The sequence below is a fragment of the Chiroxiphia lanceolata genome, chromosome 24 (genome assembly GCF_009829145.1).
Source record: "Chiroxiphia lanceolata isolate bChiLan1 chromosome 24, bChiLan1.pri, whole genome shotgun sequence".
Classification (NCBI taxonomy): Eukaryota; Metazoa; Chordata; class Aves; order Passeriformes; family Pipridae; genus Chiroxiphia; species Chiroxiphia lanceolata.
Genome location: NC_045660.1, coordinates 1,855,640 through 1,877,867, shown reverse-complemented (window position 1 = coordinate 1,877,867; position 22,228 = coordinate 1,855,640). Strand labels below are relative to the sequence as shown.

General features: G+C 56.3%; 2 protein-coding genes across 2 annotated transcripts in view; both read right to left on the bottom strand.

Annotated features, from left to right (window-relative positions):
* The window catches only part of NKAIN1 (sodium/potassium transporting ATPase interacting 1), a 34,975-nt gene extending 34,561 nt beyond the window's left edge, over positions 1 to 414 (bottom strand). Inside the window, exon 1 of the mRNA XM_032709999.1 lies at positions 142 to 414. Within this exon, the coding sequence (XP_032565890.1) occupies positions 142 to 195 (54 nt within the window). The 5' untranslated portion in view covers positions 196 to 414. The remainder of the gene's footprint in view (positions 1 to 141) is intronic.
* Positions 415 to 8,787: 8,373 nt separating this feature from the next.
* On the bottom strand, positions 8,788 to 21,940 carry SNRNP40 (small nuclear ribonucleoprotein U5 subunit 40). Its single transcript, XM_032710240.1, has 10 exons — positions 21,716 to 21,940; positions 20,848 to 20,977; positions 19,582 to 19,675; positions 18,524 to 18,689; positions 17,270 to 17,392; positions 15,995 to 16,115; positions 15,121 to 15,203; positions 14,651 to 14,712; positions 11,786 to 11,889; positions 8,788 to 9,198 (listed from the first exon to the last, which is right to left on the bottom strand). Exons 1-10 carry the CDS (start codon positions 21,938 to 21,940, stop codon positions 9,149 to 9,151), a joined length of 1,158 nt encoding a protein of 385 aa, XP_032566131.1. The 3' UTR covers positions 8,788 to 9,148.
* Between the last annotated feature and the right edge of the window lie 288 nt (positions 21,941 to 22,228).

Sequence of the window (22,228 nt, the reverse complement as noted above, 5' to 3'; positions counted from 1 at the left end):
TTCTGGGGTTTTTTTTTTGGGTGACGGTGAAGCATCCCCGAGCCGGTCCCAACGCAAGGTCACCGCCGAGGCGGCGCGGGGAGCGGTGACAGGCGAGCAGGCTCTCGCACAAAGCACCCCCGGCATGCCGATGAGCCTTACCAGCTGCAGGCAGCAGAATCCCACCAGCGTGCACCGCCCGTTGCATCTCCCCATGGCTCCCCAGCCGGATCCTCGGGGCTCCCTCGCCGTGGCCTCTCCCCGCCGCCGCCGCCGCGCTCCGGCTCCTCACCCGGGAAGCGTCCGGGGAGGCTCCAGTACCATGTCCCGCTGCTCTCCAGCCCCGCCGGCTCAGCACCGCGGCGGGCTGTGCTCGGCGCGGGGCATCGCCCCCCTTCTCATCCTTCTCCCTCCGCCCCCCGCCCCGCTACAGCGCGCTGGGGCGGCGCGGGGGCCGCGGGGCCGCGCAGCGCTGGCCGCGCATCCCCGGCCCGGCGCGGAGCCGCCCGCTCCGCTATTGTCTCCCGCACAGCCCCGGGCGGGCGGGGCCGGGCGGCAGGGCCGGAACAAGGCGGGCCGCGGCAGCCGGCGGGGCCGGGCGGGGCTCGGGGGGGCCGGGCACGGCTCGTGGGGGGGCCGGGCGGGGCTCGGGGGGGGGCCGGGCGGGGCTCGTGGGGGGTCGGGCGGGGCTGAGGGGGGCAGGGCACGGCTCCTGGGGGGCCGGGCGGGGCTCAGGAGGGTCGGGCACCCCGCGCCGACACGAGCCCTTGGAGGCCTCCGGGGGCGCGGGCGGTGCGGCCCCTCCGCAGCAGCGCGGCTCCCGCCCGGCCTCAGCCTCAGCCTCAGCCTTATCTTTGTCCTATCTTTATCCTCATCCTCGGCGTTCGTCTTTATGATGGTAGATTTTTATTATTTTATTTTTTCCCTCACCCCCCAGGTGAGGGGCTGGGTGAGATGCTGGCGAAGGGCTGGGAGGTGCTGTCCCCCCCGCATCCCCCCTGCCCTGCGGCACCGGGACCCCACCGCCTCCCCTGGGGTGGCCGTGCCGGGGCAGCAGCTGGGCTTGCGGGGAGGACAGATGGCCGAGCCCGCCGGGAACCCCCCGGCTCCTCCCGCAGAGCCCCGCTCCCCTCGGCAGCGCACAGGGGCCGGGGGCGAGCGCTGGCCGGGGCCGTGAGCGCCCAGCCCGCGGTGCCGGGGCTGCGGGGGGTGCAGGCAGGGCTGACACGGCCCCTCACCGCCGCCCACCCCGCTCGCCTTTGTTCTGATTTCACAGCGCACCTTCGGCGGCACGGCGGAGCGCGAGGAATCACCGGGATTGCTGCTTTCCCGGCGCTTTAGAAACCTCTGGCTGAAATGCCGCCCGGCAGGAGGACTTGGGAACAGTTTACTGCTTTTGATTTCCGTAAATTCTTAATCTGCTCTGATGTTTATGAGGAAGCATCTCCGAAACCAGCCCCACGCAGCCTTAGGTGTCAGAGCAAGGGATCTGAGGGATGCTGCTGCACAGATGCATTTGTGTGCGTGGTACAAGCCTATCTGAGCCTTCCAGGGCCCAGCCAGCCCACACACCCACTGCTGGGACCAGCCTGCAGCACCCCCCACACCTGGAGCTTTTCCTTCACCCTCTGTGGTGGGGATTTCTCTCCCTGCTGGCTGTTCTATGCTCCCAGGAGCATTTTAGGAGGCTCACGTGTGGCTGAAGGATGGGGCTTTACAGAGTAAGCTTGGCTTCTGTGGATCCAAAACCCATTCAAAAATGCAGTGGGTTCCCCAGGGGATGCTCTGAACCGGAGTCCTGGGAGCAGGAGCTGGACCCAAACTGGATGTTTGAAGCAGGGGAACCTGTGTTTTCTCTACACTGGTCTGGTTCAGTGACCTCCACCAGCCCTGGGTAGTCCCACACCTCACTGTGGAGGCTGCCAAGGATCCCACCTGTGGACCTGGTGCACCTGGAACATCCCCACTGTGGGCTGACTCCACTGCCCTCAGTCCTCCTGGCTCCATCACCTCCAGGCCTCCACCTCAGAGAGCTCCTATCACCCTCATCCCATGGAGAGAGGTGCCCCAGGCTCATGAGGGTTATCCAGGTACAGATCCACCTCCAGGATGGAGCTCGTGGGCCCTTCTGGGATTCCAGCACAATCCTGGAGCAGATGGATGGGTTTCACCCCACAGATCAAACAAAGACAAGGACCCAACCACCCCAGAGCATCTCCTTGGCCACGACCAGGCAAACCTGCTCAGCCCTCCCTTCAGCCCCAAAAAAACACCAGAGAAAGGAAAAAATGTCCTCATGGAAAACCATAAAACCCTCCCTTTGATGGTGCTGAGATCCCTTCTGGGTCTCAGCCAGGTGGAGTTTTGCGGGGAATCAATTTTAGATTAAAAAAAAGGTCAATAAAAGCACATCCCGGCACTTCCCTGGGAGGTGAGGAGATGATTTCATCTGTGAGAGGGTGGGAAATGAGCCCAACATTTTGTCCTTTGCCACTTCAGACACCCACCCCCGCAAGTTCTGGGTTTTTGTGCAAGAAAACCCTCGATGACCAAAATAATAGAGGAAATATTAAGATAAAATTAAATCAATGTCATGTAATTCAGTGGGAGGGAGCCATGAGGGGCTTCCTTCCACCAAAACAGGGTGTTTTGTTTAAAAAACCCACCTGAATCCTTATGCCAGAGAGAGATCTCCCTGCCAGAGGTATAAAGAGAACATGTGGAAATGACTTTTTATCACTAAATTGGTATTTTTACCCAAAAAAAGTCTGGTTTTGGGTCAAGAAAACTAACACACAGGTTGTTGTTTTGATTGGTTTTATTATTTTAATTTTTTTCCCTAAAAAAGAAATAAAATCTGGAGATGAAAGAAATCCCACCAGCAGCAGCTTTTGCTCCTCTTCCTCAGCTGAAGGCAGGGATGTGCCACAGGGAGCTGGGCCCCTTCCAGGACACTGGGACTCCAGGTACGTGTATCCATCACTGGAATTGTTCAGGATTTCCAATTGGAGCCAAAAAAAAGCCCCTGGCTCCCAGGAAGAGCCTCAGCAACAATCCCAGTGCAGCCAGCAAGGAGCTATTTGTAGGTGGGGGGAAGGAGGAGCAAAGCTGCTGGCTGGAGGTGCCGTTTGCTGCCCTAAAAATGGCCAAATTAGGGGGGAAATGAGGTTTTGGTCTAATAAAAAAGCCCTGGGGGCCCCACCCAGACTGGCAGCCCCAAGCCCTGGTGTAGGAGTGGGGTTTCTCCCCCTCTTTTCCTCCTGGCCCTTGGGGTTGATTATTTTCTTTCTGCTGGGCTGATCAGTTGTCCAGGCCTGGTGGTGACTCAGAATGGGAATTTAGGGGTCAAATTTGTCCCCAATTCATGCTCAGGGATGTCCCTGGGAGAGGCCACAGGAGATGCTGTGGAGGCAAAGTCGAGGGCCTGGAGATCATTGTTCACCCACTCAGGCACTAACTGATGGCACTGAGTCACCACAACAGGGCAAAATGAGGGGTTTTGGCATGTTTATTGGGAAAGAAATCATCCAAGGGTCCCCATCTATCCCTGGGAATGGATGTTTATTCCAGTGTGTGAGGTGAAGATGTGCAAATCACTGACACAGGCAGAGGGTAATTAAGTCAGTTGAGTAATTTCCCTTAATGAGGGGCAGGGAAATGGGGTTTGTGCTCAGAGCAGGTTAAATCCCTCCAGAGGCTGCATTTGGGATGGAGAGCCAGGACACACACACCTTTAGAGCTCCAGGGAGGAAGGGCTCTGGGGTTCATGCTAATTAGGCCCTAATTAATGAGTGGCAGGGAGGAGGTCCTGAGGCTCAGCTCCCCTCCTCTGGTGGGGTGGGTGGTGGGATGGACACAGCTCCTCTGGGCTGGGATGGGAGGGAGCAGCCTCAGGACAGGGACATCCCAGTCCCAGGACCAGGGGTGCTCCAGGGATGGGTCCAGGGATGGCCCAGCCCAAGGTCCAGGGATGTTCTAGCCCTGGGGTCAGGATCAGTCCAGCTTGGGGTCAGGAATGCCCCATCCCTGGGGTCACAAATACCCTGGAACTGGGATCAGGAATGCTCCATCCCTGGGGTCACAAATACCCTGGAGCTGGGGTCAGGAATGCTCCGTCCCTGGGGTCACAAATACCCTGGAACTATGGTCAAGAATTCTCCACCCCTGGTGTCACCCTGGAACTGGGGTCAGGAATGCTCCATCCATGGAGTAAAGGATATTCTGGCCCTGGGGTAAGGGACACTCCAGCTTGGGGTCAGGAATGTTCTGGTTCCTGGGGTCAGGTGCTTCAGGTGCCCTGGAACTGGGGTCAAGGATCCTCGGGTCCAGGGATGGTCCAGCTCTGGGATCAGGATCAGCCCAGCTTGGGGTCAATAATGCCCCAGCTTGGGGTCAAGGATGCTCCAGCCCCGGGTCCAGGGATGTCCCAGACCTGGGTCCTGGGATGCTCCAGCTCTGGGGTCAGGATCAGCCCAGCTTGGGGTCAAGGATGCTCCAGACCTGGGACCAGGGATGCTCCATCCCCAGGATCAGGGATGCTCTCTGTGATGGGGACCCCAAACCTGGGCATGGGTCTCATGCTGGGGGTGCTTGACACCCCCCTTCACCCACCCCCTGCACCCCTGGCCTTGAGCCCAACCCCTGCCTGCTTTTCCTGGGAACAGCCCCCAAGTCCAGGGACTCAGAGCCCCGAGGGCCACCTTGTGCCACCCACGAAGGGCCACCTCGTGTCACCCACACAGCACATCCTGCACCCAGGGGTGGGGAAGGGCCACCACAGGACAAACCAAACTGAAGTGACTTGGAACTGAACCCCCTGGAAGTGTCCAAGGCCAGGTTGGAGCAACCTGGGATAGTGGAAGGTGTCCCTGCCCATGGCAGGGGCTGGACAAGATGAGCTTTAAGGTCCCTTCCAACCCCACCACTGTGTGATTCTGTGATCCCATGACTCCCCCAGGCACTCCAGGAAGAAACCCATGTTTATTTAACCAACCTTTCCCCCATTTTAACATAATTAGCCGCCAGCTGCCAGTCAATGTCAGCTCCATGAATCCCTGCTAATGGATCAGGTTCAGTTGGCTGTGAGTGAATCGATGGAGGAATTAAAATGCATTCACACCGTTCCTTCTCTGCTGTCATCTTATCTCTGTGCTGGTGAGGAGCTCAGCACATCACAGGATCCATCATCATTTCGCCTTTGTAGCTCGCAAAATTCATAATTAACAAAAAATTCCTATTCACTTGCTCATGTAATTTAATTAGTTTTCCATTAAATGGAGACTAAATATCATCTATTCCCCAACAGAGCAAATAATTGTTTTCCATTCTTTCAAGAAATTATCACCCGCTTATTGTAACTCCAAATTCATGAGGTGCCTTGGAGCAGCGCTGGGAAAGGGTGGAGGAAGTGGGAAAAAGCGGGAAAGTGCTGGAGGAAGGACAGGGAGGGACTGGGAAGGGGTGACAGGGCTTGGGACCTCCCAGGATGTCCCCACTGATCCCAGTACGGGGTTACCAGCACCTAGTGCTGGATCCATCCCACTGTGCCCAGGGGCTCCGGGCACTGCTGCCTTTTCCATCTGGGATTGCCTGTGGATGCTGGCATTGCCAAAGGGTCAAGGACTGGGATTGGGATGGGCACAGCCCCACAGGGCCATGTTGGGGTCACTGCCAGCTGCCCAGTGCCCTCTGAAGTCTGGGAAGCAGCCAGAACCCCCCCAGCCAGCTCAGCTCTCCGGAACGGGGGCTGTTCATCCGGATCCCGGGAAGGATTTAATTTCCAGTGGAAACCTCTCAAGCAAATACCTCCCTTGGAGGAACAAACCTGTTTAAGGGAACGATTTTCTCTGTGCTCAGATGAACCCTGTAACGCTTTGCTGCTGCCATGGCCCAGGGCTGGCGTGGGGTGGGAGCCAAGAGGGGCCTGTGCCCCCCTGGGTGCAGCTGGAAATGGGGGGGGAACAGCGTGTTCCAGCCCCCCATGGTGAGTTCCAGCCTTCTAAAGGTGGGTTCCAAACCCCTCAAGGTGGGGTCCAGCCCCCACAATTGGTTCCAGCCCCCCATGGCAGGTTCCAGCCCCTGATGGTGGGTGTCAGTACCCCCCCAGTGGGTTCCAGCCCCTCGTGACGGGTGCCAGTCCCCCCCCAGTGTATTCCAGCCCCCCCCAGTGGGTGCCAGTCCCCCCTCGATGTATTCCAGCTCCCTCCAGTGGGTTCCAGCCCCTCAGGATGGGTGCCAGTCCCCCCTGGTGTGTTCCAGTTCCCCCATGGTGTATTCCAGCCTCTCATGGTCCCGCAGTGCTTTCCAGGCCCCCATGGTGGGTGTCAGTCCCCTCAAGGTCTGTGCCAGCCCCCCATGGCAGGTTCCAGCCTCCCAACATGGGTTCCAGCCCCCCACAGTGGTTTCCAGCCCCCACAGTGAGTCCCAGCCCCCCATGGTGGGTTCCAGGCCCCCACAGAGGGTGCCAGACCCTTCATGGCATATTCCAGCCCCCCAGGTGAATTCCAGCCCCCCCAGGGTGGGTTCCATCCCCCCACAGTGGGTTCCAGGCCCCCATAATGGGTGTCAGTGCCCCCAAGGTCTGTTCCAGCCCCCCACGGCAGGTTCCAGCCCCCCACAGTGGGTGCCAGTCCCCTCATGATGTATTCCAGCCCCCCATGATGTATTCCAGTCTCCCATGGCCCCATGGCTGGTTCCAGCCCCCCTCAGTGGGTTCCACACCACTCTAGCAGGTTCCAGGTCCCCCCAGTGGGTTCCAGACCACTCCAGCGGGTTCCAGATCCCTCCAGTGGGTTCCAGATCACTCCAGCAGGTTCCAGATCTCCCAACAGTGTATTGCAGCCCCCCAGGGTGGGTGCCAGTGCCCTCACAGTGGGTGCCGGACCCTCATGGTGCATTCCAGCCTCCCATGGTTCTCAGGTGGGTTCCAGCCCCCCATGGTGAGTTCCAGCCCCCCCAGGTGTGTTCCAGCCCCTGGGAGCAGGCGGATGCTTTCCCCAACCCAACTTCCAGCTCTGCCAGGGTCTGGGACATCAGCATGTGGTCCAACCCTTCCCCAGGGCAGCCAGGAGGGCACCACTCGGGCCCTAATTGCAGTCAGTAATTAGCAGCAGTACCTCTGAGCTGCCCCACCCACATCTCTCTCCTCACCCTCCATTGGCATCGGGTGTTTATTCCATCCCCAAGTTCCCTGGCACTGGGGAACAGGGATTTCTGTCACGGCACTGGGAGGGCACAGGGATCACTGCTGTGGGGAGTTTGCCAGTGCTCAGGGGCACGGGCAGTGCCAGGGCAGGGGCAGGGAAGTGCCCCCAGAGCAGCCCTGGTGCCTGCCCCGGGCCTGGCTCCATCCACCCGGCTGCTCCCTGGGGATTTGCCTTTAATCCGGATCATTTCCCCAATCTGGGTCACGGCTCCATGTCCGGCCGTGCCCAGGCCATGAGGGGTGTCTGGGGGCACAGGGGGTGACACCCCTGTGTGGATCCATCCAGCCCCACAGGGAGCTGCTGGGAATCCTGCATGGGATCCCCAGGCTTTGGGATTCCCAGGCCCCTGGGCAGGGAGAGACACCCCTCCCTCACTTCCCTGCAGGTTCCTGGGGTGGGAGTTACGAAAATCCCCCCTTTTTTGTCCCTTTAAACAAGCAGGACTCAGGAAACACAGGGTGGTGATCCCAGCTCAGCCCCAAGGGTCTCTGTCCCCTCTGACCCTTGGGTACAGATTCCAATAAACCCACAAACCCTGGGAATTGCAACAGGCTCTAATTAACCCCTAAACCCCTGTGCTGGCCCCTCCTCACCCCCAGCCCTCGGGGGGGGCAGAGCTGGGAGCTCATCCCTGTGGGTAGAGCTCCTGCTCCAGTGGCTCTGGAGTCACAGCATTCCCAGCTGGAGCACCAGCTCTCCTTCCCCTGAGCCCCAGGGCACGTTATTTAATCCTCTGCAGTTATAAATAAATCTCCCCATGCCTCCAGCTCTCCCTCCAGGGAGAGGGTGTGTCTGCTCAGAGCTGTTCATCCACCGGGATCTGGGGATGCCTGAGCAGCACCTTCCCAACGGCTCCCACCAAGGGCAGTGACAGCAGGACACCACAGGGACACCACAGGGACACCTCAGGGACCCAGGACAACCACTGGGACAACCACAAGGATCCAGGGAGAACTACAGGGACAGCCACAGGGACTTGGGACAACCACAAGGACCTGGGACAACCACTGGGACAACCACAAAGATCCAGGGAGAACCACAGGGATCCAGGGAGAACTACAGGGACAACCACAGGGACCTGGGACAACCACAGAGATCCAGGGATACCACAGGGACACCACAGGGCCCCAGGGACACCAGAGGGACCAGGGACAACCACAGGGACCCAGGGCTGCTGCAGTCATTCCCATGGGATCCTACTTCCCATTCCCATTGGGAGTCAGGGCAATGATGGGACCAGACACACCCTGATCTTCCCTGGATTTGAGAGAGGGACTTTTTGCAGGGACAGACAAGGGGGAATGGGATATTGGGAAGAAAGCCTTCCCTGTGAGGTTTGGGAGGCCCTGGCACAGGTTGCCCAGAGAAGCTGTGGCTGCCCCTGAATCCCTGGAAGTGTCCAAGGCCAGGCTGGAGCAACCTGGGCTAGTGGGAGGTGCCCATGGCAGGCATGGAACTGGATAATCTTCAAGGTCCCTTCCCATCCCAACCAGATTCCATGAGTTAACCTCTCCGGTTTCCCTGGGCTATATATGGGTGAGGGCCTTGATTTATTGTTGTAGAACAGAAAAGCAAGCTGAGCATTAAACCCCAGCCCTAGAGCTCTGTAAAAAGCCATTTATTGCAGTTTTAACTGTATAAAAAACACAGAAGAGGAACTGGACAGGGAATACACAGGGTATGCCTGGGCTTCAAACAAAAGTTACCTAATCCAAGGGGTCTGGGGGAGGGTTAAATCCTCAGTGGCACAGTCAAAACTCAGTTACTTTCAATTCCAAATTTTCCTTCCTCCCTAAAGAAAGAGGAGGTGGAAAAAGCTGCCCAGTGAGACTTTAAGACCTGCACAGGGTGGGTTGTCACACGGAGGTGCTGCAACATTCCCCAGTGCCACGAGCCAAGGGGGAGAGAGTCCATCCCACCGCTGGAAGTCGAGGATCCTGAGGGCACAGATCCCACCACTGGCTTCACTGGATCTCCCCCATGTAGAGCCTTTTGTCACTGGATGCAGAGAGAACTGAGGGGAGATAGAGAAGAAAGGGAGGAATATAAATTAAACTGAACAGTTCGAGACCTCCGCTGATGAAATATCATTGAACTCCCCATTTCAGAGTTCACAGAATATTCTGAGCTGGAAGGGACCCACAAGGATCATCAAGTCCAGCTCTTAAGTGAATGGCCCCTACAGGGCTCAAACCTGTAATTTGGGCTTTATTAGCACCACTCTTTAACCAACTGAGCTGCTGGAAATGATCCAGAAAGCCAAATTTCGTTTATTCCCCAAAAACACTTCATGGAATGAATCCTCTGACAACTAATCTGTGGAGCAGCTTCCATTCCCTACCCCAAGGGAATGGGATTTAATTCTTCCCGAGGAAGAGTCCCGTTGTGCTGTCAGGAATGGCTGAGCAGTGAAGGGATAAAGAGCTGGATAAACACCCCCCTGAGGAGAGATTTCCCTGCCCGGGAGTGTCCGGGCTGCACTCGGGGCTCTGCCGGTGCCACTAGAGGGCACAGGCCGGCCAGGAAAGTGTCCCCGGGCCGGCAGCATTCCATGGGAACAGGGAAAACGCGGCTCCCACCCAGCTCCCAGTCACCGTGAGCCACCCTGACTCACAGCCACAGTCCTTGAGGTTGGAAAAGCTCTCCTAGATCGTGGAGTTTAACCACCAGCCCAGCACCAGCACCACGGTCACCACCAACCCGTGTCCCCAGGTGCCACATCCACGTGATTTTTGAACACTTCCAGGGACGACTCCACCACCAATTCTTTATTTCCATGAAGATTTTTCCCCCAATATCCAATCTAAACCTCCCTTGGTGCAACTGGAGGCCGTTCCCTCTCCTCCTGTCCCTTGTTCCCTGGGAGCAGAGCCCGACCCCCCCCTCCTGTCAGGGGGTTGCAGAGCCAGAAGGTCCCCCCTGAGCCTCCTTTGCTCCAGGCTGAGCCCCCCCAGCTTCTCCTCATCGGATTTATGTTCCACACCCTTCCCCTGGAAAAGGCTCTTCAGGGGATTCAAGACACAAAGAGCCACAGGAAGGACCCAGCAGAGCTGGTTTGACACTGAGAGTGTCCAGGAGAGATCTGGGGGATTCCTACACAAGTTTACACCCTGGTGTCTGTCATCCTGCTGCATTTTGGCTCCCTGTGCTCCCTCCTGTGTGGGTATCCTGGAGCATGTGCACTGATTTATGGGATTAAGGTTCCCAGAGTTAACAGAAATCAATGGCACAACTCGCCCTGCAACGCCTGGATAGGCTTTTAATAATAGTTTTTTAATTCTTATTTGAAGGAGAGTGATTGATTCCCAAAGAGGAGCTCAGCACACAGTCACCACCCCCTGGAGCTGGCTCTGCTCCTCCAGCTCAGCCCTGCAGGCAGAGCCAGGAATCACCAGGAATAACCAGGAACAAACCCACTCCTCCCTGCCCAGCCTGGTGCTCTCAGCACCACCCAGCTCTTGGCTTTGCTTTGGGCTTCACTCCTGGCAATTTTTGGTTACTGACCTGGCCAAGGGGAGTGTTTCCATGGAAACACAGCACCCTGTGGTCCTGCCCAGCCCACGCTGAGCCAGGAAAGGGGAATGAAACTTGGTCCCAGCTAATGCAGGGTGGATAAAATGGCTCAAGAAAGGCCAGAGCTGGTACCTGGTGCCACATGTCAGACAGCTCAGAATGGGGACTAAAACCACTGCACAAAGAGCTTCCTTTGGATTGGATACTGGGGAGAAATCCTTCCCTGTGAGGGTGGGAGGGGCTGGGATGGAATTCCCAGAGAAGCTGTGGCTGCCCCACCCCTGGAAGTGTCCCAGGCCAGGTTGGAGCAACCTGGGCTGGTGGAAGGTGTCCCTGCCCATGGCAGGGAGTGGCACTGGATGAGCTTTAAGGTTCCTTCCAACCCAAACTATTCCATGATTTTGCGATTCTATTACTTGCTTCCTACAACTCTTGGCTAAGTTAGGAGAACCCAAGGTACAGATGCTCCCAGGTGATCCCTGTTCTCATATGAACCATATCTCATATGATATGGTTCTATCCCTGGTGTCCAAACCCAGGTGTTCCAAACCCTTTCCTCGTGGCCCTCGGGAAGTCTGGACAAGCCCTAGGCAGCACCAACCAAACCACAGCTCATGGCCACCCACAGCCCAGACCCAGAGCCACCCTGCTGCTCTGGGGGTGCCCCCACCCAGGTTCACCCACAGACAGAGCCCCCAGCTCAGCCCAGGACCCCAGGGTGCACCCACCCAACTCCCACACACTGGAGAAGGGAAAACCACCCCTCTGCCACCCCTAAACCTGTCTGACAACTGGGGCTCTGGGCCCCAATCCAACTCCTCTCATCCTGTCCCTTGTTCCCCGGCTCCCCCCTCCTGTCAGGGGGTTGCAGAGCCAGAAGGTCCCCCCTGAGCCTCCTTTTCTCCAGGCTGAGCCCCCCCAGCTCCCTCAGCTGCTTCTCACTGGATTTATGTTCCAGACCCTTCCCATGGAAAAAGCTCTTCAGGGGATTCAAGACACAAATTGTCACAAGAGTGATCCAAAAGAATTTTGGGGTCATTTTCCAGAGCAACTGGAGAAACTATTTCCCTGGGGTGGGGAGAACTTACTGATGGGCTCCTCTGGATGGAAGGCCAGTTCATTCACAGACCCAGCATGGCCTGGCAGCTTGTACAGGATCCTTCTGGATGTGGTGTCCCACACGTAGACAAACCTGCAACAGAGTCCTGGTGAGTGCAGGAAGGAAAGCAGCTGCTTGTTCCTGCAGTGGTTCTCCCCCTGGCTCTTCATGTGGATAAAGAGGAGTTTCCCAGGAGCAAAATGCTGCCCTGCAGAGTTTGAGCAGGCAGGAGCCAATGTGGTGCCCAAAGCCCCCCTGTCACCCCTGGGGCACACACATGGATTGGAAAGCTGGAGAGATCCTCCATGTGGCAGGAACACAGTGGGCTAAGGGGGAAAATCAGCAGTGGGAAAGGGGAGGAGGGGTCACCAACGCCCTCACAAACACTCCCTGCACTCACAGCAGTCACCCAGGGCTGGCAGTGTGATCACCCTGCCCCTGCTGCAGTGTGATCCCTCACAGCCAACAGCTCTGCACATGGATTCCTTCCTACTGTGCCACTGAAGTCAGGATCCACTTCCCAGCAGTTCTCAGGGATCACACTGAGCCCTTTGATCACCCTCCATCAGGCCTCACCCCCTGGGTGGGTCCTGCCTGAGCTGAGGGGCAGCATCCCTTGGGATCCTGGAAGCCAGGAAGGAGTGGCTGGCACCAGGCACGACTCAGCTTTCAGCTGACTCTTAAAAATGGTCTCAGAGAATTGGGGAAACCATGTCCAAGACGGGTGTCCCTCATGGGAAGCTCCATGCCCTTCCCCTGGTCATGGAGAACATCCACAGGAGTCAGTGGGATTTTGATACATCAACATGAGAAGAGCCCTGAGGAACATCCCACAGCCCAGGGGAGGGGATGCTGCTCCTCACCTGCACAGGTAACCCCCCCATCCCACCCTCCCTTCCCAAAACAACAGCCTCGCCACACGGAAAAGGATTTGCCAAAAACCAGTGCCTGTGGAAAGCTGCTGCCAGTTCTGGGTGATGCTCCCCCTGCCCTCCCCCTCTGCTCCTCAGGGAGCTGACTGACAGCTCCAATGGAATTCCTGGGGTAGGGAAGGGCAGTAATTGGGTTTGGTGGGAGGGGCAGCTCCCTGGGGGCATCACTGGGGCTGTTCACAGGGGACAGCAGAGGGTGAGGTCACAGGGCCAGCCTGTAAATACATGGAAAATCAATCTACTCCATGTCACTCCTCCAAGGGAAGGTCACTGTGCATCCCATGGATTTAAACCTGCTGGGGATCAGCAGCCCTTCCCTCATCCTTTGAACATCAAGGCTGGATCCTCTCAGGCTTCTGTTGGGTTCCTCAGTGTCCCCCCTGCTCCTTCTCACGTGTCAGGGCTTTGCAGACCAGACAAAGAACAACATTTGCTCTGTACAGCCAGCCTGGCTTTGAACTGAAACACAACTGAGCTGCTTTTCCCCCCTAAAAAAGCCCTGGATCATTCAGAACCCAGTCCTGTCAGGAGCTTTGCAGGCTGCTGCTATTCTGGGACTCGCTTTCTTGAAGGAAACATTCAGGCCTGCAAAACTAAGTCTTGAACGTTACTTGAATTAGGATTTCTCCAAGCACCATTCTTCTCTATCAGGCAGGAACTGTGTCTGTTCCTTTCTCAGAACACTCTGCTGCTGTGCTTTTAATTTGGTGTTGCAAAGCAGGCAAGGTTGATTTTACTAAAATCCTTCCGAAGGGTTCAACAGCAAAAAAATACCCAGGTAACTGTCCCTCCAACACAGATACTCTAACTATACTCCAGGTAGTGCAGGAGGAGAGAGGAATTATTGGGGGACTGTGTTGTACTCAGATAAATGAAATGTTTGTTTAACCTTGCTTTGCTTTCCCTGCAGATACTCCTCAAACAAGAATGAAGATGAGAAGTGACAGCAGGAAGGTTGGAGTGGCCTGGTCTGACCTGCCCCAGGAGCTGCCAGAGCTCTGAGCTCCACCAGCACCTGCACAACGAGCTGAATGGCCCCAAGTCCTGCCCACTGCAGCCCTGGCAGGTTGGCCTGCAGGAATCCAGGCAGGAATCCCTCCCCCACGTGCCCTGGGAGGGAGAGTCATGTCTCAGCCCCTGCTGGGACAGCTGCCCCACTATATCTGGACAGTGGGAGCTGAAGTCTCCCTGTCCACTATCAGAAACTCATTAATTTGGTGATTAGCACTGCTCCATGCCCTGGCCTCTGGCCTGCAGGAATTCCTGTCTCCATGGCACTGGCAGTGGGCCTGGATTTGCTCCAGGGAGGTCGGTGACCTTCACAGGGACCTTCAGTGCCTGGCACAGACCCTGTGCTGGCTTCCTCCCTCTGCCCCCTTTCTCTCCTAAGCTGACTTCAGTTTATAGAATATCTCATTTACAAGACCAATATGTGCTAATTGATCTTTATTCTTGCTCCTTAATTAAAGAAAGGATCAAGAATGATCCCTGGAATACCACTGGTGCCTCCTGCAAGCAGGGCTTTAACTGGTATTTGTGGTGCTTACCAGCCTGACCCCCACAGACACACACTTCCCACTCTCCCTGCCCTCATGGATTCTCACAAGCTTCTGCCAGGACAACAAGGGATCTTATCCACTATTCCTGTCACCTGCTGGCCCTGGTGTTGGATCCTGACAGGTGGGACATGGCAGGAATGCAGATCACCAGTCAGCTTTGGACAATAATGAGATTATTTTACAATTATCTGATGCTCCTCCACAGACCCAAAGCCACAGAAACACATCCCTGTGGAAATCAGAAAAGCTCCCAGAGGGCTGTTTGGAACTTCACACACAACTCTGAGTGTTCAGGTCATGGTCCAGGGCTGCTGCAAAACCATTCTGGGTTGATGGTGACAGAGGAATGCAGTGACAACTCACCTGTCAGCTGAGCCCCCTGCGATTTTACTGCCATCCGGGGACCAAGAGCACCTCAGAAGGTTCTAAAATAAAAGCACATGCACAGATCTCTTTAGTTCTCCCCTTCTCCTTGAACTGAAATCACCACGAGACTCTAAGCAGCATCAGCACCACTTTAATGATCTCCCTTTGGAAGATGAGATGGTAATTACAGATCTTATTTTATTGCTGGAAATATCCAGTGCCTTGTTATTTTACACAAAGTAGATGGTAAATGGAGAAAATACTTAATTTACAGCTAATTATGGTTGAACCAAGCAAGGAAATCTTGTTATTGAGGCTTTAATTGGAATCCCACTTTGTGTATTCATCTTTCTTTGAGTTCCTATTAAAGCCTTTCTGGTCTAAACTTGAACTTAAAAAACAATTTACAGCAAAGTTAACAGCAGGAGGATATCAGACAGTCATGTTTGGGTCGGGGGCACACTCACCTTTTCAAAATTATGGACATTCCCCTGGAAAATCTTCACACATCTCTCCTTGGGGGCAAAGGGCCGCACGTCCCAGATCCGAACTGCAAGAGAGAGCTCAGGGCCATCAGCTGAGGGTGGGGGAACCAGGCTCTGGAAACCCCCCTCTGCCCAAGACATTCCCTATTCCCTTCATTCCTGGGTTCCCAGAAGCCAAAGGAAACCAGCAGCTTTCCCTGCAGGAAGATTTGCTATGAAAGGGCAAAAGTGGGAATGTGGAATTACACTCAGACCACTGCCAGGAAGAGGGGGAAATTCCAGCCCAGCTACCCCAGAAAGGAGCCACCATCTCCTTCATTCCTGGGTTCCCAGAAGCCAAAGGAAACCAGTAGCTTTCCCTGCAGGATGATTTGCTATGAAAGGGCAAAAGCAGGAATGTGGAATTACACTCAGACCACTGACAGAAGGAGGGGAAAAATCCAAATCCATCCCAGAAAGAGCCACCATCTCCTTACAGGAGCATCTGCTGTATCCTAACACATTCCACGGTCACTGTCCTGCTTGGATCAGCCTCACTGAGCCCCTTTCCCCCACCCCCAGGACAGGCAGGGTGGGAGCTGGGATGTCACTGCTGCTGTGAGGACACAGCCAAACCCCCCTGACACCAGCCAGGTAACGTGTGCCATGGCTCATGTCCCCACCACCCTTCAGGAGCTGGGACAAACCCTCCTGAGGCAGCTGCTCCCTCCCTGCCCAGCTCAGGGCCATCCCTGGCAGGACAACAACTCCAGGTTTATCCCCGGAGCCAAACTCCCCGTGGCCCAGCCCCACCCCTGGCTCTTGTTGTGTCATGCTGGACAAGTGGAGCTGCTCCTGGCAGCCCAGCAGGAGGTACCTGTGTTGTCCATGGCGTTGGAGAGCAGGTAGGAGCCCTCAGAGCTCAGGCTGAGCCCCGTCACCGAGTCAGCGTGGCCCCTCATGGTGTAGGTGAGCTTGTTCTGCCGCAGGTCCCACACCTGGCACAACAAACACCCGGCCCACAACGTTGGCACTGCTGCTTCCAAAGCATCTCACACAGGAGCTGATAAACCAGCTGGTGCCACTGGCTGTGCATTCCAGCTGGAGGGCTCTGAGGACTCAAATGAGGCTGAAACTTTGCGGGTGCGTTGGAGGGAAAATGGAATTTGTGCCCTAAGAGTTTCTAGGAGTTGCCTGTCAGCAGCCCCGTGCATGCAGGACAAGAAGGAATGGCTCCCCACTGCCAGAGGACAGGGTTGGATGGGATTTCGAGAAGGAATCCTTCCCTGGGAGGGTGGGGAGGCCCTGGTACAGGTTGCCCAGAGAAGCTGTGGCTGCCCCATCCCTGGAATGCCCAAGGCCAGGTTGGAGCAACCTGGAATAGTGGAAGGTGTCCCTGCCCATGGCAGGAGGGGAAATGAGATGAGCTTTAGGGTTCTTCCCACCCAAAACAGTCTGTGCCTCTATGAAAACATGAGGCTGAAACTTTCTGTGTGTTGGAGAAAAAACAATTGTCTTTCAGAAGACTTTTAACTGAATATATTCAATAACCAAGGAGTTAAATGTCAGCAGCCCTGTGCATGTACAAGTCCCTGTTATCTTGCTGTAGCTCCCCCAGCTCTCAAATCCCACTGCCTGATGGCAATCCCACTGTTCATTCCCAAAGAGGGGCAGTGGGACCAGCTCTCATGTCTGTGCCACATGCTCCTCATGCTGAGGGAAGGCTGGAGCCACAGGAACCCAGACTGAGCCCTCCAGCCTCCAGGAAAACCAGCTGAATGAAACCCTGAGCTCGCCCTTAAACAAGAATTTTCCACCCCAGCAGGTGACAGAGTGAGCTGCAAACTGGAGCAGAGGGCAGGGAGGGGATGTGCCACCACATTTTCTTGAGTTTACCTCACAAGTGGCTCTGGGACAGGCAGGACAGCCAGCATTCCGTGTGACAGCAGTGTGGGACACCCGGCCAGGGATGCCAGGGCTGCCAGGGCTGCCCAGCCTGTCACGTGGCAGCTCCCTGGAGCCCAGTTTATCGGCCCTGTGTCAACAGTGAGGTTGGACACAGCCTGTGCAGGGGCTCTGGGGATGGAAAATTAACCAGGAGGCTCCCAAGGTGGGCACTGGGAGAGGGACCCAGGGACACAGAGGGTCCTACCTTGATGTCGTTGTCGATGCCTCCAGAGATGATCTGGTCGCTGGTGTCATTGAAGGTGACAGCCAGCACCTGGTAGGTGTTCTGGAATGTCTGCACAGCAGCTTTTTTCCTGATGTCCCACAGCTGGAAAGACGTGGCAGTTGTAGAAGGATGGACATTTAACATAAATACGGATATTTAGCAACAAAATCACGCCCAAGGACTTGGAAGAGACTCAGATTGCTCCCCTGAAATCCCCTTTGAGATCTCAGGAGATCTCTATAAAAACAAAGCTTAGAGCTACCTGGGCTAGTGGAAGGTGTCCCTGCCCGTGGCAGGGGCATGGAACAAGATGAGCTTTAAGGTCCCTTCCCTTAAAATAATTAAATCTGGTGTGGTTGGAGCACAGGAATGAAGGGAGGGAAGAAGGAGATTTTGGGAATGGCTTTTGTTAAACGAGATCAGCAGAAAAAACACAACTCAGCAGGTGGATCTTTATGACCCTCCAAAAGAATTAAGGAACAAAAGGAGCAGCCACATTTTGCGATGTTTTTTTACTTCTGAAGCCGAAGTTATAAGATAATGAAATATTATGAATAAGGCTGAATTAAAAGGTAAGACCCGAAAAATTCTTCCAGAGCTCAAGAACTGAGGTCAAGACAATAAGGAAGATCTGGAAGGACCAAAGAAAGACTTCCAATAGGGGTGTGACTATGAAAAGCAAACCAATGAATATGTATTAATTAAGAGACAATATCTAATGAATCTGTAAACAGTGTGTGTAATAAAAAGCCCTGCCCACTTGTCATTGGCATTTTGACAATAATAAGATTATTTTACAATTATCTGATGCTCCTCCACAGAGGAGCATTAAAGGATTAGAGGAGCTCTCCTCCTGAATTAACATCTACAAATGGGGCTTAAGAAGTTTGTTTCTGCTGCTTTTCAGTATCGTTTTTGGCACCCCAGATGGGACTGGAACCCACAATCCCCATAAAAATGGAAAAAGCCTGTGCATATATCTTTGTGAACCTAAGGCTTTAATTAATCAAAGAACTGTTTTCTACCTGTCTACACTCAAATTGTCCAGAGATTATTTCTCTGATTTCAGGTGACACAGGACACACTGACCTGGAAAAAGCTTGTGCTGTGGGGGGTGCATCGTACCTCTGTGCACCTCGAGGCCTTAATTAATGAAAGAGCTGCTTTCTACCTTCCTGTACCCAGAGAGCAGAGACTATCTCCCTGATTTCAGGGGGCTCAGGACACGCTGACCTTGACGGTGCCGTCGTCGCTGCCGGTGCAGACGAGCTGGGGGCCCCTCCGGGCCGGGTAACACGAGTTCACGAAGGACGTGTGGCCCTTCAGCCTCTTCACCCTCTCCCCGGTCTCGCTGTCCCACACGGCCACGGTCTTGTCCGTGGAGGCTGAGAAGAGCATGCTGTGGGCAAGAGACACTGTGAGGGGCTCAGCTCCTCCAGCACTGCTCCCCCTCACACCTCTTTTACCGTGCTCAAAGCCGGGAAGCACCGGTGGGAGAAGAATCTCTCTTCCTAAATTGTTTTCCTGCCTCCCCGAACGCTCTCTGGGATGAACTCAGCAGGAAAGCTCAGCAGCAACAGTTCAGACGCAGCAGTGGAAAAGCCTTTTAAATTAACCAGCAGCTCACTTGTTTTCTCTCCCTCCCCAGTGTCTCACAGATGCCCAAAACTAACTTTCCTCTGTTCCTCGAGACTGAATCAAGGGCACTGCTGGGTCACAGGTGACTTTGCTCACGCCAGGCAGGCACCAATCCTTATCTGGGAAAGCCACGTTACAGGGATTTGCAGCCCATGGATTGAGCAAAGGCAACAATCCCAGGATCAATGAGGTTGGAAAGGACCTTCCAGACCATTGAGTCCACCCTGTGCCCCATCCCCACCTTGTCCCCCAGCCCAGAGCACCGAGTGCCACAGCCAGGCCTTCCTTGGACACCTCCAGGGATGGGCGCTCCAACACCTCCCTGGGCAGCCCCTGCCAATGCCTGACCACCTTTTTTAACAGCCCTTTCCAGGAAGAAATTCCTGCTGATGTCCAACCTGACCCTCCCCTGGCACAGCCTGAGGCCGTTCCCTCTCCTCCTGTCCCTTGTTCCCTGGCAGCAGAGCCCGACCCCCCCCGGCTCCCCCCTCCTGTCAGGGGGTTGCAGAGCCAGAAGGTCCCCCCTGAGCCTCCTTTTCTCCAGGCTGAGTCCCCCCAGCTCCCTCAGCTGCTCCTGCTGCTCCAGCCCCTTCCCCCTGATGTTCAGTGAGGGGACTCTGAGCAGCAGGAAGGCCCCAGCCCCATGTCCCCACCTGCCATCCGTGTTGTAGTGCAGCTCCATGACGGCCCCGCTGTGCCCCTTCAGGGTGGCAAAGTTGTCACAGTCCCCGTAGACATTCCACAGCACTGGGGGAGAGGGAGGCACAGGTGAGCACAGGAAACCTGGGAACCCTTCTCTGGGAATTCAGCAAAACAAAGGATGCACCATCCCCACCCCTGCCTCCAGTCTGGGATAACTCACAGCAACAACGAAGCATCGTGAGAGCCCCAGGACAGAGACACCTTGAGCTGATTTAGGGGGCTTGATAAGGGTGAATTCATTAAGAAAAGTAATAATCTTCCCCTCAGCAACGCCAAGCATTGAAATCTGTATTTCTGCAGACTCCTGTCACCTCTGTGAGGAACCTGGGGACACAGGGCTGTGCCCAGCAAGACATTTCCAGTCCCATCGGGACAGTGACCTGCCAGAGGAACTGGAAAAAGCCTTCTGCACCATTCCTGGGGAAACTGGAGAGCTGGGAAAAGCCTCTCGCAGCTCTCCTGGGTAAGCCCTGGGAAAAGCTTCCTGTAGCCCTCCTGGAGAAGTTGGAGGAGCTGGAAGAATCCTCCTGTACCCTTCCTAGGGAGCCAAAGGAGGTAGGAAAACCTTCTTGCAACCCTCCTGGGGAAGCTGGAGATGCTGGGAAAAGCCTCTTGGAGCCCTCCTGGGGAAGCCAAAGGAGCAGGGAAAAGCTGCACTCCTTCTGGGTAAGTCCTGAGAAAGCCTCCTGCACTTCTCCGGGAGAAGTCCTGGGAAAAGCTTCCTGCACATCTCCTGAGGAAGCTGGAGGAGTTGGGAAAAGCTTCCTGCACCCCTCCTCAGGAAGCTGGAGGATCTGGGAAAAGCCTCTTGTAGCCCTCCTGGGGAAGCCAGAGGAGTTGGAATAACCTTCCTGCACTTCTCCTGAAAAGCTTCCTGCACGTCTCCTGGAGAAGGTGAAGGAGCTGGAAAAAGCCTCCTGCAGCCCTCCTGGGGGAGTGCTGGGAAAAGCTTCCTGAATCCCTCCTGGGGAAGCTGGAGGAGCTGGGAAAAGCCTCTTGAACCCATCCTGGGGAAGCTGGAGGAGCTGGGTAAAACCTTCTGGACCACTCTTGGAGAAACCAGAGGTGGGAAAAGCTTCCTGAACCTCTCCTGGGGAAACCCTTCGTGCACAGGACCCAGCCAGATGAGGGCTGAGCTAAAACCCCTCAGCATCGTGTCCTGAGCCTGGTGAGCCCAGCCCAGCCCCGGGGACAGCAGTGACAGCAGGGACACTCACAGATGAGCCTGTCGAATCCAGCCGAGGCCAGGGTGTTGCCGTTGGGGTGGAACTTGCAGCAATAAACCTCCCCCTCGTGCCCCGAGAGCAGCATGATGGGGGCCTGGAGTGAGGAGCAGCGTGGGGGGCCCTGGGGACACAAAGGACACCGTGAGTGACAAGGGACATCCCCAGTCTGTCAGACACTCCTCACAGCAGAGCTTCTACACCACATCCCACCACTGTCCCATGGGGATTACAGAGTCATTGACGTTGGAAAGTATCTCCAAAACCATCGAGTCCCCCCTGTGCCCCATCCCCACCTTCTCCCCCAGCTCAGAGCACTCAGTGCCAAGTCCAGTCCTTCCTTGGACACCTCCAGGGATGGGGACTCCATCACCTTCCTGAGCAGCCCCTTCCAATGTCTGACTGCCTTTTCCAGGAAGAAATTCCTGCTGATGTCCAACCTGACCCTCCCCTGGCACAGCTGGAGGCCGTTTCCTCTCCTCCTGTCCCTTGTTCCCTGGCAGCAGAGCCCGACCCCCCCCCGGCTCCCCCCTCCTGTCAGGGAGTTGCAGAGCCAGAAGGTCCCCCCTGAGCCTCCTTTTCTCCAGGCTGAGCCCCCCCAGTTCCCTCATCAACTCCTGGTGCTCCAGACCCTTCCCAGGACACCTCCAGCCCCTCAATGTTTCTCTTGTCCTGAGGTGCCAAGAACTGGCCGCAGCTCTGGAGGTGCCTCAGCAGCGCCAGCGCAGGATGTCCCCACACCCTGCCAGCCCCAAAACCCCAAAACCCTTCGGGGGCTTCCCCTCCCTCCCCTCATCTTCCCCTCACTCTCCCCTCCCCTCCCGCCTCTTCCCCTCCCCTCATCCCTCACTCCCCCCATTACCCCCTGCAGCAGCGCCCCGCCCGGGGGCTGCCCGCCGGCGCCGCCCGTGCCCGGCGCGCCCGGCACGTCATGGCGGGGCCTCTTGGCGGGCACGGGAACGAGCGGGAGGTCTGCGGCGGGAGCCGGGGCAGCTCCAGGCGCGGCGGGGGCAGGAGCCGGGCCCGGCGCGGGAGCCGGAGCGGGGCCAGGGCCACCCGGCACCTTCCGCTTCTGCTGCTCGATCATGGCGGGGCCGGGCAGCCACGCCCCCCGCACCCCATTGGACAGCGAGACCACGCCCCCTCCTCCTATTGGTTAACAGCGCCGCGCCCGCCATGCTGATTGGCGAAACGGAGCTGGATGTCCCGCCGTCCCGCTGGATGTCCCGCCCTCCCTGCGGCGCGCGGGGTTAGAAGGGGATGCGCGGTGCCCGCCGGCGCACCCGGCGCTGATTGGTGGAAGGCATGCCCCTTACTTATACAACTAACACTGATTGGCTGAGGCTGAGCACTACGCAGCATCGCGCGCGGCCAT